The sequence below is a fragment of the Athene cunicularia genome (assembly GCF_003259725.1).
Source record: "Athene cunicularia isolate RWA chromosome 20 unlocalized genomic scaffold, athCun1 chr20_part2, whole genome shotgun sequence".
NCBI lineage: Eukaryota > Metazoa > Chordata > Aves > Strigiformes > Strigidae > Athene > Athene cunicularia.
In genome coordinates this window covers 871953-892668 of record NW_020799126.1, presented here as the reverse complement: position 1 = coordinate 892668, position 20716 = coordinate 871953, and the positions used below count along the sequence as shown (strand labels likewise).

At 48.1% G+C, this 20716-nt stretch overlaps 2 protein-coding genes across 5 annotated transcripts in view; both read left to right on the top strand.

Moving 5' to 3' along the window:
- Nucleotides 1-3683: 3683 nt before the first annotated feature.
- Nucleotides 3684-12158, top strand: KIF3B (kinesin family member 3B). Its single transcript, XM_026862405.1, has 8 exons — nt 3684-5143; nt 5717-5818; nt 6472-6594; nt 6698-6816; nt 7039-7152; nt 7830-7935; nt 8148-8326; nt 8587-12158. Exons 1-8 carry the CDS (start codon nt 3761-3763, stop codon nt 8678-8680), a joined length of 2220 nt encoding a protein of 739 aa, XP_026718206.1. The 5' UTR covers nt 3684-3760; the 3' UTR covers nt 8681-12158.
- Nucleotides 12159-12328: 170 nt separating this feature from the next.
- ASXL1 (ASXL transcriptional regulator 1) overlaps nt 12329-20716 on the top strand; it is a 16980-nt gene continuing 8592 nt past the window's right edge. For 2 of the 4 annotated variants that reach the window (XM_026862404.1, XM_026862400.1), the window contains exons 1-4: nt 15805-16353; nt 19135-19243; nt 20333-20453; nt 20528-20625. In XM_026862404.1, the coding sequence (XP_026718205.1) occupies nt 16298-16353; nt 19135-19243; nt 20333-20453; nt 20528-20625 (384 nt within the window). In that variant the 5' untranslated portion in view covers nt 15805-16297. The other 2 variants (XM_026862402.1, XM_026862401.1) reach the window with 2 other exon arrangements.

Below are 20716 nucleotides of genomic sequence, written 5' to 3'. Positions count from 1 at the left end.
CCCCCCCGCACCCTACCCCGTCCCTGCTCCCCCCCACGGACGCGGCCCGTTGTCCCTCGAGCCCCGTGTCGCAGCTGCGAGGGCGGTGGGTGTCGCGTGGGTCAACCCCGTAACCGGAAACAATCCCGGGGTCCCCGGCTGGGGCGGGGCTGCCGTTCCCCACCGGAGGGGGACACCCGTGGGGGCGCCGCGCTGAAGCAGGGGGAGGTGGCCACGGGCAATCGGTGAAATCGGGGCGCGCGGCTGAGGGGGCCCCGGGGGTGTCCTGATGGGCCGCGGTGCGGTGAGAACACCGAGAGGGTCGGCGGGCCGGGGGACGAGCGAGACGCAGGAGGTTAAGCCAAGACGTTAGGAACCCACAAATATTTGGAAGATTTGAACTGCCAGAAAGCGACGGCCTTGTTTTTAAGCGGTACCTGGGGCTGGGCGGGGGGAAGGGTTTGGGCAGTGAACCACGCAAACCTGCCCGAGATCTTTAAACTCAGGCCAGGTCAGGCCCCAACGCCCGGGTGTTTACCGAGGTTGTGGCCTCGCTCGTTTTTTCAGTTACAACCTTGCGTTGCCCAAAATAAACACAAATGCTCAGATTTCTGCCCGCCCTCCCCTCTTGGTTCATCTAGAGCACGCTTTCAAGTGTGTTTGTCTCAACCTTGGCCTTGATCCTTAGGGGTCTGGCCCAGTCGCTTTAGGCTGAACTAATTGCATGAACGAGCCCGCCCCGAGCAGTGGCCAGTGGCCTTCCCAGCTCTTGTGGCCATCCCTGCCCTGCTCCGGGCAGCTCAGCCATTGCTGTGAGGTTCCTAGGGAATGAGAACGCTGCCAACTCATTGGTTTTATTTTTCAGTTACGCACTGGGGTAAGTCTGAGAAGAAACGTCACTTTTGATGCTTTCAGTAAACTTCACAGCAGTAGCTAAAATAATCGGAGATGATTCATGATAGTTTGTTATGAAATAGCCCAAATCAGGGGTAACAGAAGTTACTTGTGACTATAAAAAGAGACTTGTAAGTGAAATGGGGAAAGGTGTGAAAAGATTATCAAGCTCACGTTGATGAGATACACCCAGAGGAACAGCAAATATGCAAAAATTCTGTTCAGTGTGTGCCTCTGCCAAAGCTGCCGCAGGGGACACGCTGGGTGTTTCACTTCTGACTTCCCGGTGAGCGTGTGGATGGCGATGTATACTCTTGTTTAAAAGAAATAAATAAATCTATGTGAAGATTAACTTAATTCTGGTCATTTACTCCTAGTCACAATTGCTTACAAAAGTGGTACTACTCATCAAAACAGTATTTTGGATATTAATTATATAAAGTCAGGTCTTTGCTTTTCAGACTTCATGCCTCATTTAAGTATTTGTCAATGTCAGCATTCATGGTTACTGCAGATAAATGAAGTAGCAGTTTACCTGAGCTTGTCCAAAAAAAAAAGTTGGCTTTTTGTGAACTTGAACTATAGGAATCGCTGTGGTGGGTATGGAAGGAGAACCGTGTGTTTGTATATCTACTCACGATGAGCAGAGCGAGAGCTGCTGCTTGTGATTCTGCAAGACTTGTCCCCGTTTCACATATTCTTCCTCTGTTGGTATTTGGAATACATGTTCTGTGGGTCAGACAGTAAGGTTGTCTTTACCTCCTAATTGACAACTCCAAGCGTTTTTATTCAGCAGTGATCCAGAATTCCTGTAGCAGTTTGAATTCACAGTGCAGGCTGTACGTGCTGCTTCTGGGTGATTGTCCAGTTTGGTCAATTCAAGGCACGTTCCTCATCTTCCTCCTGGTAGCCCCCACGTGCTTTCGCAGGAATAGTGAGGAGCAAGGAGTTTCCCTTCACAAAACCAAGGAAATTCCAAAGGCCATATTGAGGTTTCCATACAATTCTTAATTATTTTTACTTGTTATTCTTTGTGGTGCGGATTGACAGTCAGGATTTTGGCCTAGAAATGTTGTGCTTCCTTTCTCAGCCCTCTAGCTCCGCTCCTGAGGTTCTCTGTCCCCTTATTTGAGAAGCTCTCCCGAGACATCCAATTACTGAATAAAAAACAATTAGGTAAAATCCGTGGGTTGCTGCAGATCCAGCTGGTAGTGGAACAGCCAGAATGTCCTGAGGAGGCCAAGACTGAAAGTCTGCCAGCACTACCTGGGGCTCCCAGCCTGCATTAGTTTTACATTTAGTTCCAGTTGGCAGAAGGATCTCAGAGCTTTTCCTGAAAGATACTTTGGGGAAGAAAAAAAAAAAAAAAAAAAAAAAAAAAAAAAAAAGCTTGTTAGAGATCACACAACACCCCACGAGCTGTGCCATTTCGATCTCCCATGGAAGGCCGTCGCTTTAGCAGCAGCACAGTCTTTTTTGTTTTAAATGGCAGCTCATTGTGCTAACGGGGATGCAACAGAGAGTTGCCCCCTCCCTACCCAGTCATGAAGGACTCGCGTCTGCGGACTGGGTTTATGAGTTTAGACTGATTCTGAGTCTTGTAAACCTGGTTCAGTTGGAGCACCAGAGCAGGAGCATGGGGTGTGTTTCAGCAGGTTAGTGTGCTTGGGCAGAGCTGGCTTTTATGGGAACTCCTGGTAAAAGTGTATTGCCAAAAGAAAAAAAATAATAGCATAGATCTGTGTGACCAGGTGTGCTTGGAATATCTAAAGCAAGTACAAGTGCCTGCAGTAAAAACAGAAGCGCGAGTTCCAGCTGAGGAGGATGCTCCTGTCCGCTGGCAGGATCCTTTCGCAGAGGGCAGTTGTGTTAGAGACAGAGGAGGGTGGGCTCGAAGGACTGAGTGCTTTATGATATTTTTATAAGGAGGGATATGGAAGGAGCTTAAACTCAACCTTCAGAAGCCTGGGAAGGGCAAATCCTGGCACACCCTGATGTCCTGTGGCTGCTTGAGCATCAGGCGAGGCGTAAGGTGGATTACTCTGTCACTTGTCTTCCCCTCCCTGCCCAAGGCGCCTGGGGAGTGCTGCTCTCTGGTTTAGGTGTGCTGGTGATACTTGGGCAGAAATACAAATGCAGAGGTCAGCGTGGAGTGGGCAGTTTGGAAGCGGAGCAGAAAGACGTTCTGACATAGGTTTTAAACCTCCAGTGGCAGGACGATCCTGATGACACATCATGCGTGAGGGGATTCTAATATAAATGTCTCAAAAATATGAGAAGTTTTCATCAATGCATGGGAGGTGTAAGAAGAGGCAACAGAAAATACGGTACTGAGAATTTACAATCTCTTGAATTTCGGTAGGTGGGTGAAGCTCTTATTCCAATCGCCTAAGAGATTCCTTTTCAGAAGCCTGAGCAATACGGAGAGAACAAGCTCGTGCTGGATTTTCAAAGTGTGAGATTTAAAACAAAAAGCCTGACTGCAAAGGGAATCGAGGGCAAAGTGTTATACGCTTTTCATCGTTTAAAAAGCATTATTGTTATTTTTAAGGGTCAGGAAAAGGATCTCTGCCAACTGTGGTTTGATGAGGATTTTTTGCAGCAGAGCTTGTGGAGATGATACCATTTGATGGACGGGTTTGGTTAGATAACACCATCTCAGTTCAGGCCTTTCTAAAGTTTTCATGTTGTACGTTATTTCTATTCTTCAAAATCCCTCGCAACTTAATGCAAAATGCTGCTCGAATAGATGAGCTGAATCTTTGGCTCTGTGAAAAATTGTCACCTGCAGAAAACTTCGTTCAGATATTGCTCCTTTGTTTCTGTTCTAGGTTTCTAGCACGGGATCATCCACCGATCGCATCACGCCAGCCACAGGCCCGCTGCCATGTCGAAGTTAAAGAGCTCTGAGTCGGTGAGGGTGGTGGTGCGGTGCCGGCCGATGAACAGCAAAGAGAAGACGGCTTCGTATGAAAAAGTTGTTAACGTGGATGTCAAGTTAGGGCAGGTCTCGGTGAAGAATCCGCGGGGAACATCTCATGAACTGCCTAAAACTTTCACCTTCGATGCTGTGTATGACTGGAATTCCAAGCAGGTTGAACTCTACGATGAGACCTTCAGGCCTCTCGTGGACTCTGTCCTGCAAGGATTTAACGGGACAATCTTTGCGTATGGGCAGACTGGGACAGGGAAAACATACACGATGGAAGGGGTGCGTGGCGATCCTGAAAAACGAGGGGTCATCCCCAACTCCTTCGATCACATCTTCACCCACATCTCTAGATCTCAGAATCAGCAATACCTAGTTAGAGCTTCTTATCTGGAAATCTACCAGGAAGAAATCAGAGACTTGTTATCAAAGGATCAGTCCAAGCGGCTGGAGTTAAAGGAGAGACCAGACACTGGTGTCTATGTCAAGGATTTGTCCTCCTTTGTCACGAAAAGCGTCAAAGAGATAGAGCACGTCATGAACGTGGGAAACCAGAATCGCTCCGTTGGTGCCACCAACATGAACGAACACAGCTCTCGGTCTCATGCCATTTTTGTGATCACTATCGAATGCAGCGAGTTAGGACTCGACGGAGAGAATCACATCCGTGTTGGGAAACTCAACCTGGTGGACCTTGCGGGCAGCGAGCGACAAGCCAAGACTGGAGCGCAGGGGGAAAGGTTAAAGGAGGCCACTAAAATCAATCTCTCTCTTTCGGCTTTGGGCAACGTTATCTCTGCCCTCGTAGATGGCAAAAGCACACATATTCCGTACCGGGACTCAAAGCTGACCAGGTTACTTCAAGACTCATTAGGTGGCAATGCCAAAACTGTGATGGTGGCCAACATAGGCCCTGCCTCTTACAACGTAGAGGAGACTCTGACAACGCTGAGATACGCCAATCGTGCCAAAAACATCAAGAACAAGCCGCGAGTGAATGAGGATCCTAAGGATGCTCTGCTACGAGAATTCCAGGAAGAGATCGCTCGGCTCAAGGCCCAGCTGGAAAAACGGTCTATTGGCAAAAGAAAGAGGAGGGAAAGGAGGAGAGATGGTGGGGAAGAGGAGGAGGACACTGAAGAGGGTGAGGATGAAGGAGATGACAAAGATGACTATTGGAGGGAGCAACAAGAAAAGCTGGAGATTGAGAAGAAAGCTATAGTTGAGGATCACAGCTTGGTAGCAGAAGAAAAGATGAGACTGCTGAAAGAGAAGGAGAAGAAAATGGAGGACCTGAGGCGAGAGAAGGAAGCAACAGAAATGCTGAGTGCTAAAATCAAGGTAGAATTCTTCCTTGTCGTGCTTTTTGAAAGCAACTTATTCAGGCTGTGGGGAGAAAAGAGGGTTTCCCAGTTTGGAAGGTTTTATCACGGGAAGTTTCCAGGATAGTGATTTGTGTTTAGATGGGAAGATTTTTTGAAATAAACTATTTCTAGACAAAAGTTGAAACCTCCAGCATTAATTACGTATTTCAATATTCATGAGCTGTTGCATTGTTCTTGTGTGCTGATCTTGTAGGATCTTAAGCAATCAGCACAATAAAATGTGATGATACATCTTTCCACAAGCTGTGGCACAAAGAAGTGCTTCATTCTGTCACAGATCATTAACAAGTTTTTTACAGGAGAGCACATGTCGCGGTTCTTCAGCTTTGCCACACATTACGGCAACGCGGAATTCTAAACATTATTCCCCCAGCTTCATTGGAATTTTAAGAAATAGTAGTTCTTGTAGCAGCTGACTTGAAAGAGAAGGTTAAATAAGGGAGCTGCCCCGAAAAAGCTGTGTCCGTATGAGAGGAAAGTTACAGTCTGTTCTCACTGAGAGAAACTTGACCTTGGTTTTCCCTTTCAGGCAATGGAAAGCAAGCTTCTGGTGGGAGGGAAAAATATTGTGGATCACACAAACGAACAGCAGAAGATCCTGGAGCAGAAACGACAGGAAATTGCAGAACAGGTACGAGGAAGAACCTTTGCTATTTTCCATAAAAAGCCTAGCTGCACAACTTTTGTAAAACATTGTGGCAGGAGAAACTGTAGGAAGATTTGCCCAGGGTTAAACCTAAAATTGGTTTAATGGCAACCATTAATCTCAAAAGACGGGGGAAGAGCTTGTGTGCTATTTGTCACTGTAGGAAATACATAAAGAAGATTTATAATAATTTTCACATTAAAGATTTATGTCCTATCTTGATTGGAGCTGTCTGTAAGTGAAGAAATAATTGGAAAACCTCAGAGAGTGACAGTTCAGCCATTAGCTCAAGGGAGGGATGTTTACTGTGTGATAGAAGTTTATTTTCCATTGTGTATCTTCTGTTGGTGATTCTGGAAGAGTGGTGACTAGTATGGATTAAAAAAAAAATAAATAAACATGACATTTGATTCCTTTTGAGCACTTATTCATGCTATCTGGTTTTAGTAGCAAAATAAGGACAGAGAAGAGTTAATGCTTCTGGTATTTCTGAGGCAAGAGATAGGAAGAACTAGAAGGTAAAGCAAGAGCCCTGGAACCCAGGGAAGTAAAAACATCCTGAGTGTTGGTTTCACATACGTCAGCCTGGAGGTGACAGTGTAATTGAGGTGTTTTATGTTGTACATCACCTTCTTCAGAAACGTCGGGAGCGGGAGATCCAGCAACAGATGGAAAGTCGGGATGAGGAGACACTAGAGCTGAAGGAGACCTACAGCTCTCTTCAGCAAGAGGTGGACATAAAGACCAAAAAGCTCAAAAAGGTAAAAAGAAAATGATTCCATGTCTAGGAATAGAATCGACTTGTGTATGGAAGTGCAGGGAACATTGGCAAGTTATGACTTTGGCTCTTGTGGTCTGCTCCAGTTATTTTCCAAGCTGCAAGCCGTGAAGGCAGAGATCCATGATCTCCAGGAAGAGCACATCAAGGAGCGCCAGGAACTGGAGCAGACCCAGAATGAACTTACCAGGGAGCTCAAGCTAAAGTGAGTGCCCTCAGCTCGCTGCCTGCTGTTAATGTAACAGAGATGGCTGCTTTGGGTGGGGAGTGGAGGGACTGCATTGCACGTGCTTGTGGAACGAGATCTAAACATGAAAAAACTCAAATGTTCCTCCTTTTCCAGGGCTGTATGAAGTCAGTGGGAGAGGAGAAAGTCATCCGCTACTTACATTTCTTGTGTGTTTCTCATTTTTGCGGTTGCATGTAGGCACCTGATTATTGAAAATTTTATTCCTTTGGAAGAAAAGAATAAGATCATGAACAGATCATTCTTTGATGAAGAGGAAGACCAGTGGAAGCTGCATCCCATAACCCGTCTGGAGTGAGTGTACTTCTCATCTTTCCTTGAGATGGAATTGTAAGTCACGGAAAAAAGTTCCTCTGGCTGTCAGGAACAAGGAACCCCAAAAGAGAGATTGAATTGGGCATTTCGACTGGCCTTCTGGAGTTTGTAGCTTTTTGCTGCACAATAATCATAATAAAAAAAAGTTATTTCTCTTTAGTAGGTTGAATCAAATCAGAATATGCAGTTAGGAGAGTTCTGGGAAGATAAGGATTTTTCTTCTTGATGACCCCAATAATTATAACTAAATGGTATGCAATATAATTAAAATAGTAGTAAATTCCCATCATTTTTTTCAGATAGTAAAGCCCTCAAAATAATTATTGTTGTTGTTATTATTTGAGCTGTGGCCAGATCTGCCTCTCTGCACATTAGGATCTCCACAGCAGATTTAGGAAGCTGGCTGCAGCTGAGCGCAGCTGCAGTCCGTGTAGTGAAAACACGTAGAAATCCTCCGCTCCGAGCAGGGGGCAGGTGGGGTAAGTGTCCTCCCTCGTCTCTGACTGAGGAAGGCTCTTCCTGCAGACGCAGCCTCGGTGGTTTCTGCTCTCTTGAAACATATTTCTATGTGGAATTTGCAGATGTTTTCGCTCATAAACTCTGAGAGGAGTCTTTGGGTTTGGTTTATAATAGACTGAGTATCTATTTGCCTCTAGTAACCAGCAGATGATGAAGAGGCCGGTCTCTGCTGTGGGATACAAAAGGCCGCTGAGCCAACACGCCAGGACGTCCATGATGATTCGTCCAGAGGCCCGGTACAGGGTAAGCCCAGAGACGGTTGGTTACAGCCCTCAGGTGTTCCCCTCCTGATCCGGGCAACGCAACCTTGAGAGCATTGATAGTTCTTCTGTGGGACGTTCATTTTTACAGTGTCCTGCGTACGTTTATAACGTAATTCAGAATAAGCTTCTGGAGGGAAAAGAAACAATTTGTATGAAAACGTGCAGACATTGCTTCTGCTTTTGCTGTCTCAGGCAGAGAACATCGTGTTACTGGAGCTTGACATGCCCAGCCGGACGACGAGAGACTACGAAGGTCCAGCCATTGCTCCCAAAGTTCAGGCGGCTCTAGAAGCGGCTCTGCAGGATGAGGATGAGATACAGGTGGACGCTTCAACCTTCGAGAGCACTGCAAATAAAAAATCAAAACCCAGGTGAGTTGGACTTTCAGGCGGCAGAGAAGCCGACAGCAGAGGTGCGAGTACAGCCGCTGTCTGCCGGCACTTCTTGTCAGTGAAGTTAAGGTGAGCTTGGCTGTAAAGCAGAGAAAGGAACACAGGACAGAAGAAAAAGCTGAGAGTAGTTAGAGAGTAAAGCCAGTTAAAAAAAAAGAGCTTTTGGAAGATTAATTTTGATGAGTAACAGGCAACATTGCTGGGGCTTTTTGTTTATTTTTTCGTTTTTACTTCTTCAGGCCCAAAACTGGAAGAAAATCAGGGGGACCCTCATCAGCAGGCACCCATAGTTCTCAGCTCTACCCACAGTCCCGAGGGCTGGTTCCAAAGTAAAACCAGCAGATCCTCTCCAGAGCGCCAACAGCCTTTGCCTTCTGAGAGCAGAGACAAGTAGAAACCTGCAGAGAGCTCCCGGCCAGCCTCCAGCCCCTCTCCCCTGGAGATGGCCTCTTTGCTCTTTAACTGACTTGTGCCAGTCCAGGTGCACTGAGCCACGGGAAGATAACGTGCTTGCGATTCAGCATTTGGCCTCTGTGGGAAACAGATTTTAGTTAGGGAATCAGAAATGCATGAGGTACGTTCAAGTGTGTTAGAAGCAATGGGAAGCATGGGGATCACCTCACAGCACCACCGCCTCTCTTTCTGCACTCGCCCTTCTGCTGCACTGAGCTTTTTTTTGCTGTTGGGCAATAAAAAGACAGAGTTGAAAGTCATCTCAACAGAACCACCGCTCCAGAGCTCCATAGTGAGGACCAAATGAGGGGAAAAAGCAGAGGATCTGTCCAAACTTGACTAGGTGCATAGTTTTTCCTCTTCCTGCTTGAGAAACCGGCGGCATCGTTTGGGGTCAGGCAGCTGGTGTGACCGGGCAGGACGGCAGCATGGCCCCACCGCCCGGGAGCTGGGCTCCCTTTGCAGCGGGAGGACAGAAAAGGGGCCTCGAAAGCAACTCTGCGCTCCCGAGAAAGGAGGAGGTGTAGGAACTGAAGTCCCTTCCTTGTTTACAGGCCTAAGTAAGAGCTCCTCTAACCTGACCTCCTGCAGACCTCACCCCCACCACCGGGAACCACCTTCTCAAGGATCCGGCCCGTGCCCCCACGCCAGCTCCGCAGCTTGCTGCCTCCCTCCTGCCTCCGCCTCTGGCCTTTGGCAGCAGCGGCCGTCGGAAGCCCTTTGCTGCGGGGTGCTGGACGGCCGTTTCCTCCCGTCTCCCGCTGCTCCCGGGAGACGCCGGCTCCTGGCAGGCTGCCCCGGGGCTGCCGGGGGCGCGCGCTTCCGTCCCTTCCCGTGGTGTCTGAGGAGGTTCAGCGTTCCGTACCTACGCTGGCGGTTTTCCCAGCCCCCGCAGAGCCCGCTGGGAGTGGAAGCACATGGAACCGAGCCTGGGTAACGGAACTGGTTGGTAATTCCAGGGGTTTTATTTTGAAAACAAGGGAGGAAGAACTCCTGCTTTTTGACGGTCTCTTTGCAAAGCTGCCCTAGGACTGAGGCTCCGGTAACGCCGCGGGCTCCCGTGGCAGGGCAGGGGGAGGTGGAACTGCCACGCTAAGGACAGAGTAAGGTGTCCCTGTCTAGTGTCTCACAGCCCAATCGTAAGTTTTAGTTCACTGTATATCGAGACGTGGGATGTTACTTTTTCTGGTTGCCGTTGGCTGTCATCCTGTGAATGTTTTTACCTATTTCCTCTCCCTCACTGACGACTTCCTCCAGACTGACATGTGTGAGTGTCTGAGGACTTGCCTGGTTTTAGAAATGCTCTGAGGTGTGGACTCTGCCCTGTGAAGTGTCCGCTGAGTGACCTCACCCAGGCCCCAGAGCTCCGTCCTCTTCAGCCCCCACGCGCAGCTCACCCCGGCATCCTGCGGGCACGGTGCCCCGGTGAGCCGCCTGCCCCCTGGGCCCGCTGAAACGCCAGCTCGGCTGCTTGGATCCGTGGAGTGCTCCTCTGGACCACAAGAGTAATATATATATACACACATACATGCATATATACATATATATGTATTAGTTTTGGTGGAGGAAAGAGGAGTTCGCTTGTAATTGAGAAAGCAGGCATCTGACAACTTCCTTCCAACCTGAACATGGAAACCTGGCATCATCTTCCTTTTTACAAAGCACTGTTTTTGTACAGGGAGCCTTTTAATTGGCTCTTGTTGCATATTCTAACGTCACCTTCTCTTCCCTCTCCTTCCTCTTTCTCTCTAGCACATAATCTTCTGTATTTGGACATTTTAAAAGATGATTGTGTGGTGTAAGTGCTCAGAGAACTGAAATGAAACAAGGGGAGGGGGTCTAAAATCTGAAATAGCAACAAGATACGTAACCACGTCTGTGTACATACCTACGTTACACGTATGTTTTCTGTGAATAAGGCATACACAGACCCCTCTGTGTCTGCACATACGCACACTCTTCCCTGGCCGCTGCTGTTCCGTAGGGAATTCTCTGTTAAACTCGTGTGCTGGAAACTTCCCCCTGTGGCAGGACTGGTACAGTGGAAATGGCCACACAAACCCCGACTGTTCTCGTCTTAGTGTTGATAAGCTAGCTGGTTAATATGTCAGAAAGGCTCTGCTTTTAATTCTGTAGAAATTCATTAGCAAGGTGAAAGAAATTCGGTAGGGTGGAAAAAGAATAAAACTGCATATTTAGTCATTGTATTTAAATTGGAGCTGTGGTTGGAGATTTGGTTAGTGCGTTGAGGAGCAATCGCGGATTGTTACTGTTGGAGTCTCATTCCAATGGACTTACCCTCGACCAGATACTCAGTGGCACTGATATTAAGATAAAATACATTGTCTTAAGCTGTACAAAACGTACTGAGCTCTGGGTTGAAATTTTTAAGAAACATTCCTGCCGAGTTTGCCCCTCTCTGGTGTTACCTGAACCATCTGGGCTTCCTGCAGGTGAATGGCCAAAGGAAATCCAGCCGGCTCCTGAAGAGGCCCTCGGACAGCGCGCGCCCTCGTAGTTTCTTCGTGGCAATGTTTAACATCCTTCTCATCTCTGCTCTGATCTGTATAATGGCATCTTTTTTTAAAAAAAATGACGTGGAGCAGAAGTCGGCCCTTGGCTCTGGGAGCAAGCACTGCCTGACACCCCTGGGGCAGAGGAATTAAAGCACTTTCTGAAAATCCTTAACATAGGTCTGGCGCCTTTTTAAAATTATTTGCATGCTGCTTGAATCTTCTAAACCCCATCCCCCCTCTGTCACAGCATCTCGGGCCACACTGATGCATTATAGAGATCAGACTCGTGTCGAGTGTCCTCGTGGGTGGTGTAAGCCTGCCTTCCCTCAACAGGGTGCTTGCCAGGTGCCGGCGCGACACCTGCAAACTGGGATCTGTCCTGCAAACTGGGATCTGGTTAACACGTGCCAGGCTGTTACCGCTCCCGTGTGTCTGTTTCCGCTGCATTAAAACACGAATTGGAAAAGTTAACCTGCCAAAGCCATAATCGGATGCGGAGATGGAAATGAAATAACGCTGGTCCTGTCTGCGCTGCACCATGCAGGGGGAGTTTAAGCTCTCTGGGGTCCAGGCACTTCCTACCCCCTTCAGGCCCCTCTGGTTTTGAGGCAAAGCGCCCAGGCGCTCCCTGCAGGCACTGCGACCGCGGGAGAACTCGCAGCTCCCCTGGAGGTTCACCCATCTCCACCTTCTCCTAGGTGATCTGTAGACAAAGAACCTGTCAATAGTTCTGTCCATAGTTTTACAGCTTATATTTATTTGTATCATTTCTTTTGTCTAGGAATGTAAAGTGATCCTAAAATACGACGTGTAATAAAGTCAATGAGATTTATTGCATCTATCAAAACGTGCCTGATTTTCATTCTTGATTTGTAAGTAACGGCAGTGTTTAACAACTTCATGTTTGACGGCACCTTTTATTTTTCTTCAAGAAAAAAAAAATAAAAAAAAATGCCTCTGGGTGAACTAAATTATTAATAAGCGGTAAAATGTAACCAGCGCGGGCGGTGTGAGCGGCGGTGCTGAGCCCCGGGGCCGGCGCCGCCGCGGGCGGACGGGACGGCCTCACGTGGGGTTTTAGGAGACGTAGCTACGGGTATGGCTTTAGGTTTTTTGTCTTGGAGAATCTGCTTGTTGAAGGCTTTAAACTCCCAAACGCAGGTCTGCTCCGATGGCGTTTGCGTAGGCCCGGGGGGACGCCGCTGTCGTTTGACCCCCGCGATGGGAGAAGGGTGATTTCCCTCCGTGAAGCCGTTTCTGTCTCGATGCCCATTTACAAACTAGGCAATATGAAAAGAAACCTGAACTCCAGCCCCTTTGAGGCAGTGAGCGTGAACAAGTCAGCAGCTTTGGTTAAGGAGGGTTGGAGGGGTTTAGGGTTGTTGCTCGGCTCAGCATGCGGCGGCCACCGCTGCTGCGCTGCCTGGAGGGAGCTCGGTCTCCTTGGCCCCTGCCCAGGAGCTGCTCGCTCCCGGTGACGCGGTGACACAGGTACAGGAGTGCCGCTGCCTGGAGTACGGGATGACCCGACAGCCCTGGGCGCATCCCTGGGCTTGCCTCCCCGTGGCCCCGTCGCCCTCGACTCGTGAGGAGACGGTTGTACTCGCTGCGTAGAGCACGGACGTCTGTAGGGATGGATTTTTCAGGGCTTGAGGGTGTTTTGTTTCCGTGTTTTTCCTTTGGTGTGTGTGTTTATGTAGTTTTTGCCTGGCCAGGTTATGCATTGGAGCACATAAACATTCAGGAGGAACAGTGGGGGTGAGTCCAGCTGAGACTTGTGTCTGGTATTGAGGATGTTCAGGAAAGGTCTTGGTGCTCCTTCTGAGTAAGATTTCTTTGGCTATCAGAGTGTTTTCTTACTGCTTGCCAGGAGGAAACCTAATCAGACAAGCATCTATCTTCCAGCAACTTGCATAATCTTTTGTGTGTAAATTATAATACTTCAGACCCGCATGACTGCGCTTCACCAACTGGAGAAGGGCATAAACCAGCCGCTGTGGGACCTCGCTGCAGGGGCCGGGTGGGCCGGCGCTTCCTCGTGCGTTTCTCTTTGAGGTGCCAGGGACGCTTCCCTGACCTCGGGGCAGAGGCAGTGCTAGGTGACCTTCACAAAGTCACCTCGTTCAAATGGCCTGAGCTCTAACAGGTGGGAAAAAAAAAAAAAATCGGTATTTATAGGCTGCCCGCAGCAGCACCTGAGACAGTGACTCTGAAGCAGTCTCTTGATCCACCTCCTCACCCTCACGTGATGGGAAGGGGGGGTCTCTTTGCACAGTTCCTCTCGCCTGTCTTTTGGCCAGAACCTCGGGCCCAGCGGGTGCAGGAGGTGTCTAAGCCTCCACAGCATCTTAGAGCCATTGATGAACCAGAAATAGAACCATCTCCTACTAGATTATCCACTTAGAGACCTGCGGTTGCGTAGCTGCGCTTCCAGCTTGCAGGACTGATTGTAAATCCACTAAAAATAGATCTTTATTTAACACTAGTCTTACACATGCACCCTGTCAAAATGCTTTTAATTTTCCTTTTTGATGCACGCTATTGTATTTTGTATTCCTCTCTGAGAATCGGAGGCAAAGGTGCTTTTCAGCGGTGCTGCTCCTACAGAGCTGATACCGTACATGTTCCATAAAATAAGCCGTTAAAGGTTCGTTTGAACACCCAGAGCCGCAGGACTATTCAACAAGTGCTGTCAGAGATAGATGTCTAGTAAATTAATTGGGGGAGTGATGTAAACCTCCATCATTAGGGGCATAGGGATCCTTCACTAATCAGTATTATAAATAGTGGAGGGGAAGACTTTTCTTCTTTTTCAGTTTTGCTCCTGATGGAAGGTTGGGGCGCTGGCAGGGTCAGGGTGGAGAGGGGTGCGGGGCCGGTGCTGGAGACGGGGCTCTGGTGGCTGAAGCTGCAGCATCTTCTCTCCCCCAGTTCTTCCATTAAGCAGTCTGTACACTTAATATAGCTGCTGATTGGAAATTGTTCCCCTGAGCGTAGATTCTTTTATCTTTATGTAAATGCTTGTTCATGCTCAGTTTTTAGGCTGTGTAGTTTGCTTGCTTTGTCTGTCACTTGAGAGAGGTTTTATAAGCTGTGAAGAATTTACTTATTTTTCAGAACAGGCATGTTCCATTTTGTGGCTCTCGCGCTCAGCTCGGGAGTGATGTGTTTCCCCTTGTCAGCTCTCTGCTCCCTCTGAGTGACGGGGGGTGACAGTGCACGAGGAAGGCACGGAAACGTCGTAACCTAGGGAGGGTTTTTGATTAGCGGAGAAAAAAGTGTGATGGAGCTGTATTGACTCAGAATTAAAATTGTTTACTCTCTCTGAATATGGCTTATCACTTTCTTTGATCCTTTCTTTAATCTCTTTGTGTTTTTCTTTGTGTTTTGTCTCAGGTTACGTAGTTCTCAAATTTCCGTCTCCTACCAGGTTAGCACCACTGATGCTTCTGATCTTCAGGCATCTGAAAAAGAGATGGATATGATTTCAGAAATTCTTTTTATCACAAAATACAGTTGAAGTGCAGAACTACAGTGGGATGGGTTGGGTTTTCCCTTTACTGGCCAAGGTTGGAGGTGGTACAGAGATGCGAATGGTGCCCTGCGCAACATTTTTAATTTTTAAAACGTCCTGTCCACGCGACTCCAGAAGGCGGAGGGTGGGTCTGCGCCGTGCCACGGTGCTGCAGAGGCTCAGTTCTAGATGCGGCTGACGGCAGCGGGGCGTTGGGGTTCCTCCACGGCCTTTGCACACAAGTCAGACGGAAAGGCGGCCGCGGGCCGGCGAATGAGATCGGGGTCGCGCATCGTTGTGGCCGTGACGTTAGGGGAATTCAGACCACAGTTAGGATCAAAAAATTCCCAAGTGAATACCTGTTGCTGCTCTTCTCGAAGGTTTCGGGCCACGTCCTGCGCCTGCCCCACAGTCTCTCGCCCGACGGGACCCAGAGGCCCGTCGGGCTCCTTGGAGCAGCGCTGGTGCTGCCGCGGAGGGGCTGCAGGGTGCTCCCGCCCCAAAGACACATCGTGGTGAACATCTACTGCAGCTTAGCTTTGTTCATCGTTTCCTGTTTGCATGGGTAATCTTACCCACAGAAATGTCCAGTCCTCTTTTGGAATCCTTGAGTTCTTGCTTCTAGACATTTTGGAGCAGTAAGTTCCACGGGCTTAAAAAAAATTGTAATAACCTCTTTAGTTCTTCGCATGTAAGTGGCAGTTCTGTTCTCCATACAGTATATGAAAGGATGAGTTGTTATTTATTGTATTGCCTCCTTAATATCTGCTTTTACTCATTTTCTTTCAAAGGCAAACAGCCCAACTCTTTCTAGTGTCTCTAGCCATCATTTTTTTTCCGCATCCTTTGCTGTTATTGTTGTCCTTTTCTGAATTCTGTCCTTCTCTGACAAGAATTCTGAGTCTTGCCCGTGGTACCCTTCTTGAGATGGAGCGAAGATGAAATGAATGCAGTAATCCAAGGCAGGTACGCTATTGAATTATACAGTTGTACAGTAATACCTTTATTGGCAGAAAAATGCTGGCTGCTTTATGAGAGGCAGGAAGGTGTATGGCAGGGAGAACGCTTTACGCCATCGAAGGTCACTCACCTCTGTACACTTTTGAAGGTTGTTTGTGGCAGCAGCTTGGTCTAACGTACATTAGAGTCTGTGGTAAAGCTTCCACTGGTTTCATGCTGTGGGGTCAAGGCCAAATTCTGCTGCTTTTTCTCTCCTTCATCTTTGTATTTCAGTTAATTAGGGACCAGGTTAAAGTAAGCCTTTTGTGGTGCTTACCATGATCTAATCTTGAGGTAGCCTGAGATTTTTAGCATGTATCTTTATCAGATGAATAAAAATTGTAAGAGGCACATTGTTGGATCTGAACCGCAGCTTATGGAGTAGTTCTGTGAATGCACAAGCAAATTCTGTAATGACACGTGGTCTTTCTGTCTTTTCAGGTGCTGGAAAATTACTCTGATGCTCCCATGACCCCAAAACAGATTCTGCAGGTCATAGAGGCTGAAGGACTAAAGGAAATGAGGTTAGTATTGATGATCTTGTCTAAAACCTAGTGTGGAGCATGGGGGAGGCTGCGTGTGAAGGCTTGTGTTCCTTTGTGCGGTTCTGCCTCATCTCCAGCCCACTTATCTTCTTCCTTTTTTCTCTTTCAAGCATGGTAATTTCAGGTGACAGTACAGACATTTATATACAGGTTGTAGGTTTTTTTCTTTGACAATAACTGGAAGCCGTTCTTGGATTTTTTTAATAACATACAGAGTCCCCTTCATCCATCTAGTGTAAAATAAATGCCTATTGCAGGTCAGACTCCTGCATGTGTTGTCCTTACCACTTGTATGGTTCTCTCGTAAGTAGCTCCCAGTAGTCTCTGCTGTTGTGACTCTAGTTTGAGAACAGTTTTAAGTTTTGTCCCCTCTGATGCTTCATTTCTAGAGCAGACGTGATGTTTTAGGAGACTCAGAAAAGCCTTCTTTATATTACTATACTGGCTTCTGCTCGGATTTTCGAGCACCGCGCTAGCGCAGCTCACACCGTTGTGGTTCTTGACGTTGTACGGGGGAGATTTCCCCCTCAGCGGGGGTTTCATGTGGGAAAGAACCTGATAGGAGCCTCGGAAATGACAGGAGTGGGAGACTGTTCTCCTTGGTTAAGTTCCTGTGAACTTCCATCTGTTTCTGTGACAGTAGTAGAAGAGAAATACAGAGTGTCTGTCAGATCAAAGCCAAGCAGGTAACCGTGATAGTCCAGATGCCTCAGTGCTGCGTGGCAAAAAAAGGAAGTTGGGCTACCAGAGGCAGAAAAATCGGTGTCTTTCGGCTGCTGCCCGTTGACTGACTTCTGGGGAATCCAGATGCGCGGACTGTTTCTCATCTTGCTTCCCCCCTCCTCGATTCGGGGCTGTTTTCCACGGTGCTGTTGGTGTTTCCTGAACCTGTACCTTACCCAGCTACAGAGGTAAACCGATTTCTTCCAGGACCAAACAACTTGAGATTTTAGCTGCTTTCTGCTCCTTATTTGTGCCTGAAATCAGGAAGCAGCTGGGATGGTTTGAGTAGCAAAGACTGGCGATGTGTACAGAGGTGCCTTGCGTAGGAGTTGCCATAGTTCAGAGAGGGACGATGCCGGCGTGTGTGGCTGCATCGGTGTCGGGGCTGTTGGAACCCACCTGCCACTGGCGGGCCTGGCCCAGGGGACCTTCTCTGGCCCAGCTATGGGTGGGGGTTTCACAGCTCTGAGCAGAATTCAGCGGGCTTTTAATGAGGACCTTCGTGCAGCTTCGCTCTAATCAATACTCTGCACCTTTCTTGCGTCAGTCCTGTTACGTAAGCAGGTAGCTGAAGGTCTGCGTGTCTCTGCTAAAGGGAATAGCAGGTCTCTTCTCACACACACAAATTATCTTGGTGCTCTCCCAGTTTTGACGAGCGACCTGTCACGGTGCGTAACTGAAGCCCAGGCTTTGGAGCGTGTGTCAAGTTAAATCCCACAGCGCTGACTTGTTCCTTTAAAGGTCGGTGGTTTTCCCTTGGGATATCTGCGTTTTCCTTCCCTGGTCGTTAATTCTCTGCTTTAAGAAAGGACTGTTTTCCTCGGAGCGTGATTGTTCACAGAATAAAGGCAGTGATCCTGCTGAGCTAAATATGCTGCTTGTATAGAAGCCCTTCCTGAAACTCCATTTCCTGAAGGAAATAGCTCGGTGGCTCGAAAGGTTTTTCCCTTTGAGCCGATCCTGAGCCGGCGCTCCCTGGGCTGGGGGTCACACTGTCTGCTGGGAGGGCCCTGTTCCTTACTGGTCCCACTGGTGCTTGAGCCAGGACGCTTGGGCCCAGCACCATTGCTGAGTTCTAGCTCCTAGGAGAGTTAATTGTTTGCTTTTTTTCTCAGTTTGGGGAAAACTATTTATTTCTCTGTTCTGAGGAAGCGTGCTCTGAGGCTGGGTAACGGGCTTGAGGCATCTGTTGAACACAGAAGGGAAAACACTGTCTAACAGGACAGAAGGCTGGAATTTTTTTCATAGTATCTAAAAGTGATGCAGGGTAATTTTGTCAGTTGCCAGGGCTTGTGAAGAAATGTCCAAAAAACCGAACGCGTTCAGAGTGGAAACAGAAATTATTCTATGCTTTCGAGTTGAGCATGATTTTCTTTGAAATGTTTTGTCTCGGTCCGGTTTTCAGTTTCACTTTTAGTAGTAAGGAAATCGCTACTGCTTTAAGGTCGCTTCCAGGTAACTTTCTGCCTGTACGTGTGTGACTTAGTGGAAAACATGAAATTACGTGGCACAGAAGTCCCGTCGGTGTGAGCGTGGGACAGTTGCGTTAACCAGGGAGTTACGTAGGACTTGACAGATCGGTGCAGCAGACCTCCTGGTGTAACTCCGCTAGCGCGGGTCTGTCTGCGGCGTGTCAGGGGAGACATTCCAGAAAAGCCTGTGTACAATTTATGCTGGTTTTGTTTACATCTTTCTACTGCTGAGTAAGTCTGGGGTTTTTCTGTAAAATCAGTCCAACTCTCAAAGTTCCAGGCAGAGAAAGGGAGGAAGCTGGTACTAAAAGTTAGGAACATCTAAAAATGGCTGAGAGTAACTTTAAAATTGGTGGAACGTTTCCTGGCTCCTGCCGATTGCTTTGCTGTGGCGCGTTGTGCAGGTCAAAAAGGACAAGGGTAGTGCTGTTGTGGCTGAAGTGCCCACCCCGTAAAGTTAATGAGCATCATCTCTGCCCTCGCTCGGCTACATAATGCCCACTTAAACACATGTTGCTAAGGCCATGTCTTAACGCTTGCTGTTTTCTTTCTTTCTCTGTCACAGTGGCACTTCTCCCCTCGCCTGCCTCAACGCCATGCTCCATTCCAACTCACGGGGAGGCGACGGACTCTTTTACAAACTGCCCGGGCGCATCAGCCTCTTCACGCTCAAGGTAAGTGCCCAGTTCCTGCTCTCAGCCGGGGGCCGAGCACGAGTTCTGCTTCTTACCCACAGCTGAGTTAAACTGTCACGAGCGTCGCGCCAGCTGGATGTGCTGCGTGCGAGATCGTCACGTGAGAGAGCGTCTGGAATTCATCAGTTCGTTAGAGCTTGTCCCTTTCAGCTATGTTCAGCCGTATATGACAAGTTCCTTTTTAAAAAACCTTATTATTTCTTGAGTTGCTCAATCAAGATAAGTCCCCTCGCTCCAGTACTTGGCGTCTGACCCAGGTGGCCGCTTATCGAAGCAGTCCTGTGTGCACCTCCTCTGCCAGGCACGAGGGAACGCAGCCACCCAGGAGATTAAACTGGTCCCAGAGCTCGTAGCTACAAGTGAAATCTTGAGAGGAAAAAAACGTATACTCATTCTTGTGGTGGTTTGTTTTGCATTCCGCTGCGTTCTGTGTATATTTAGCGTCACCATTTTTCTCAGATCTTGAGCTCTCTGGAATGTGTTTTATTGTCCCACGTTGAAAATGTTTCTGGTTTTAGGCTTTTCTTTTGCGTTGTTTTGTACTGTCGGTTTCCTGATAAATATCAGCTTGATAGACGACAGGTATCTCAGCTATTTCATTGGTATCTTTTTTTTTTTTCCTGATGTCAGAAAATTTTATTGAATTGACATATTTTGCTGAAAACAGATGAAATTGAAATGGCTTTGATTATACAAGTGGTAAATCATCTCCTAAGCTTACTGTCTTAGTCTCATGCTGCCTGTTCTTTCGCAGGAAGAATGAGATATTTTTCTTTATTAGAAATTGCTTGCTTGCAGAAAAATGTGAGAAATTGTTAACCTTACCTGCTTTGGATGTGTTCGAGTTGTCTAGGAGGCGTCTGTGAGGTGTGCTAATAGTGTACGTGACGTCTCTTCCACTGCGAGCCCAAACACACTTTGAAATAACTTTCTGCATCAAGGATTAAAATAGGGAAGATAAAAAAAAATTTTAAAAACTGTATCTGCCAAACCGTCAGTTCCCGTTGGTTTGAGGCGTAGTGGCTGGCGGGGAGGCCTGTGGCCATCGGCTTCTGTTTGCCCCTTTAGAAGGACGCCCTGCAGTGGTCTCGGACTCTCTCGGTGCCGGAAGGGGAAGAGCTGGAGGATACAGCAGACGCGGAAAGCTGCGAGTCCAACGAAGCCAGCACTGTGAGTGGTGATAACGATGGTAAGTGTCTGACGACGTTCAGCTTCAGCTCTAGGATCTACTTCTGTGTCTGACCGAGCGCCTGTCTCTTTCAGTGTCTCTTGATGAAACCTCCTCCAATGCCTCGTGTTCCACGGAATCTCAGAGCAAGGGACCTGCTGCTACCAGGGAGAGCTACAGAGCCGCCTCCCAGGTAGGAGAAAGTGGGACTAACGGGGCCTCTCGGGGAGCTGTGGTTCCTGTGCTGTAGGTGGGTGGGTGGGGCTGGGACTGGGTGTGCCCGG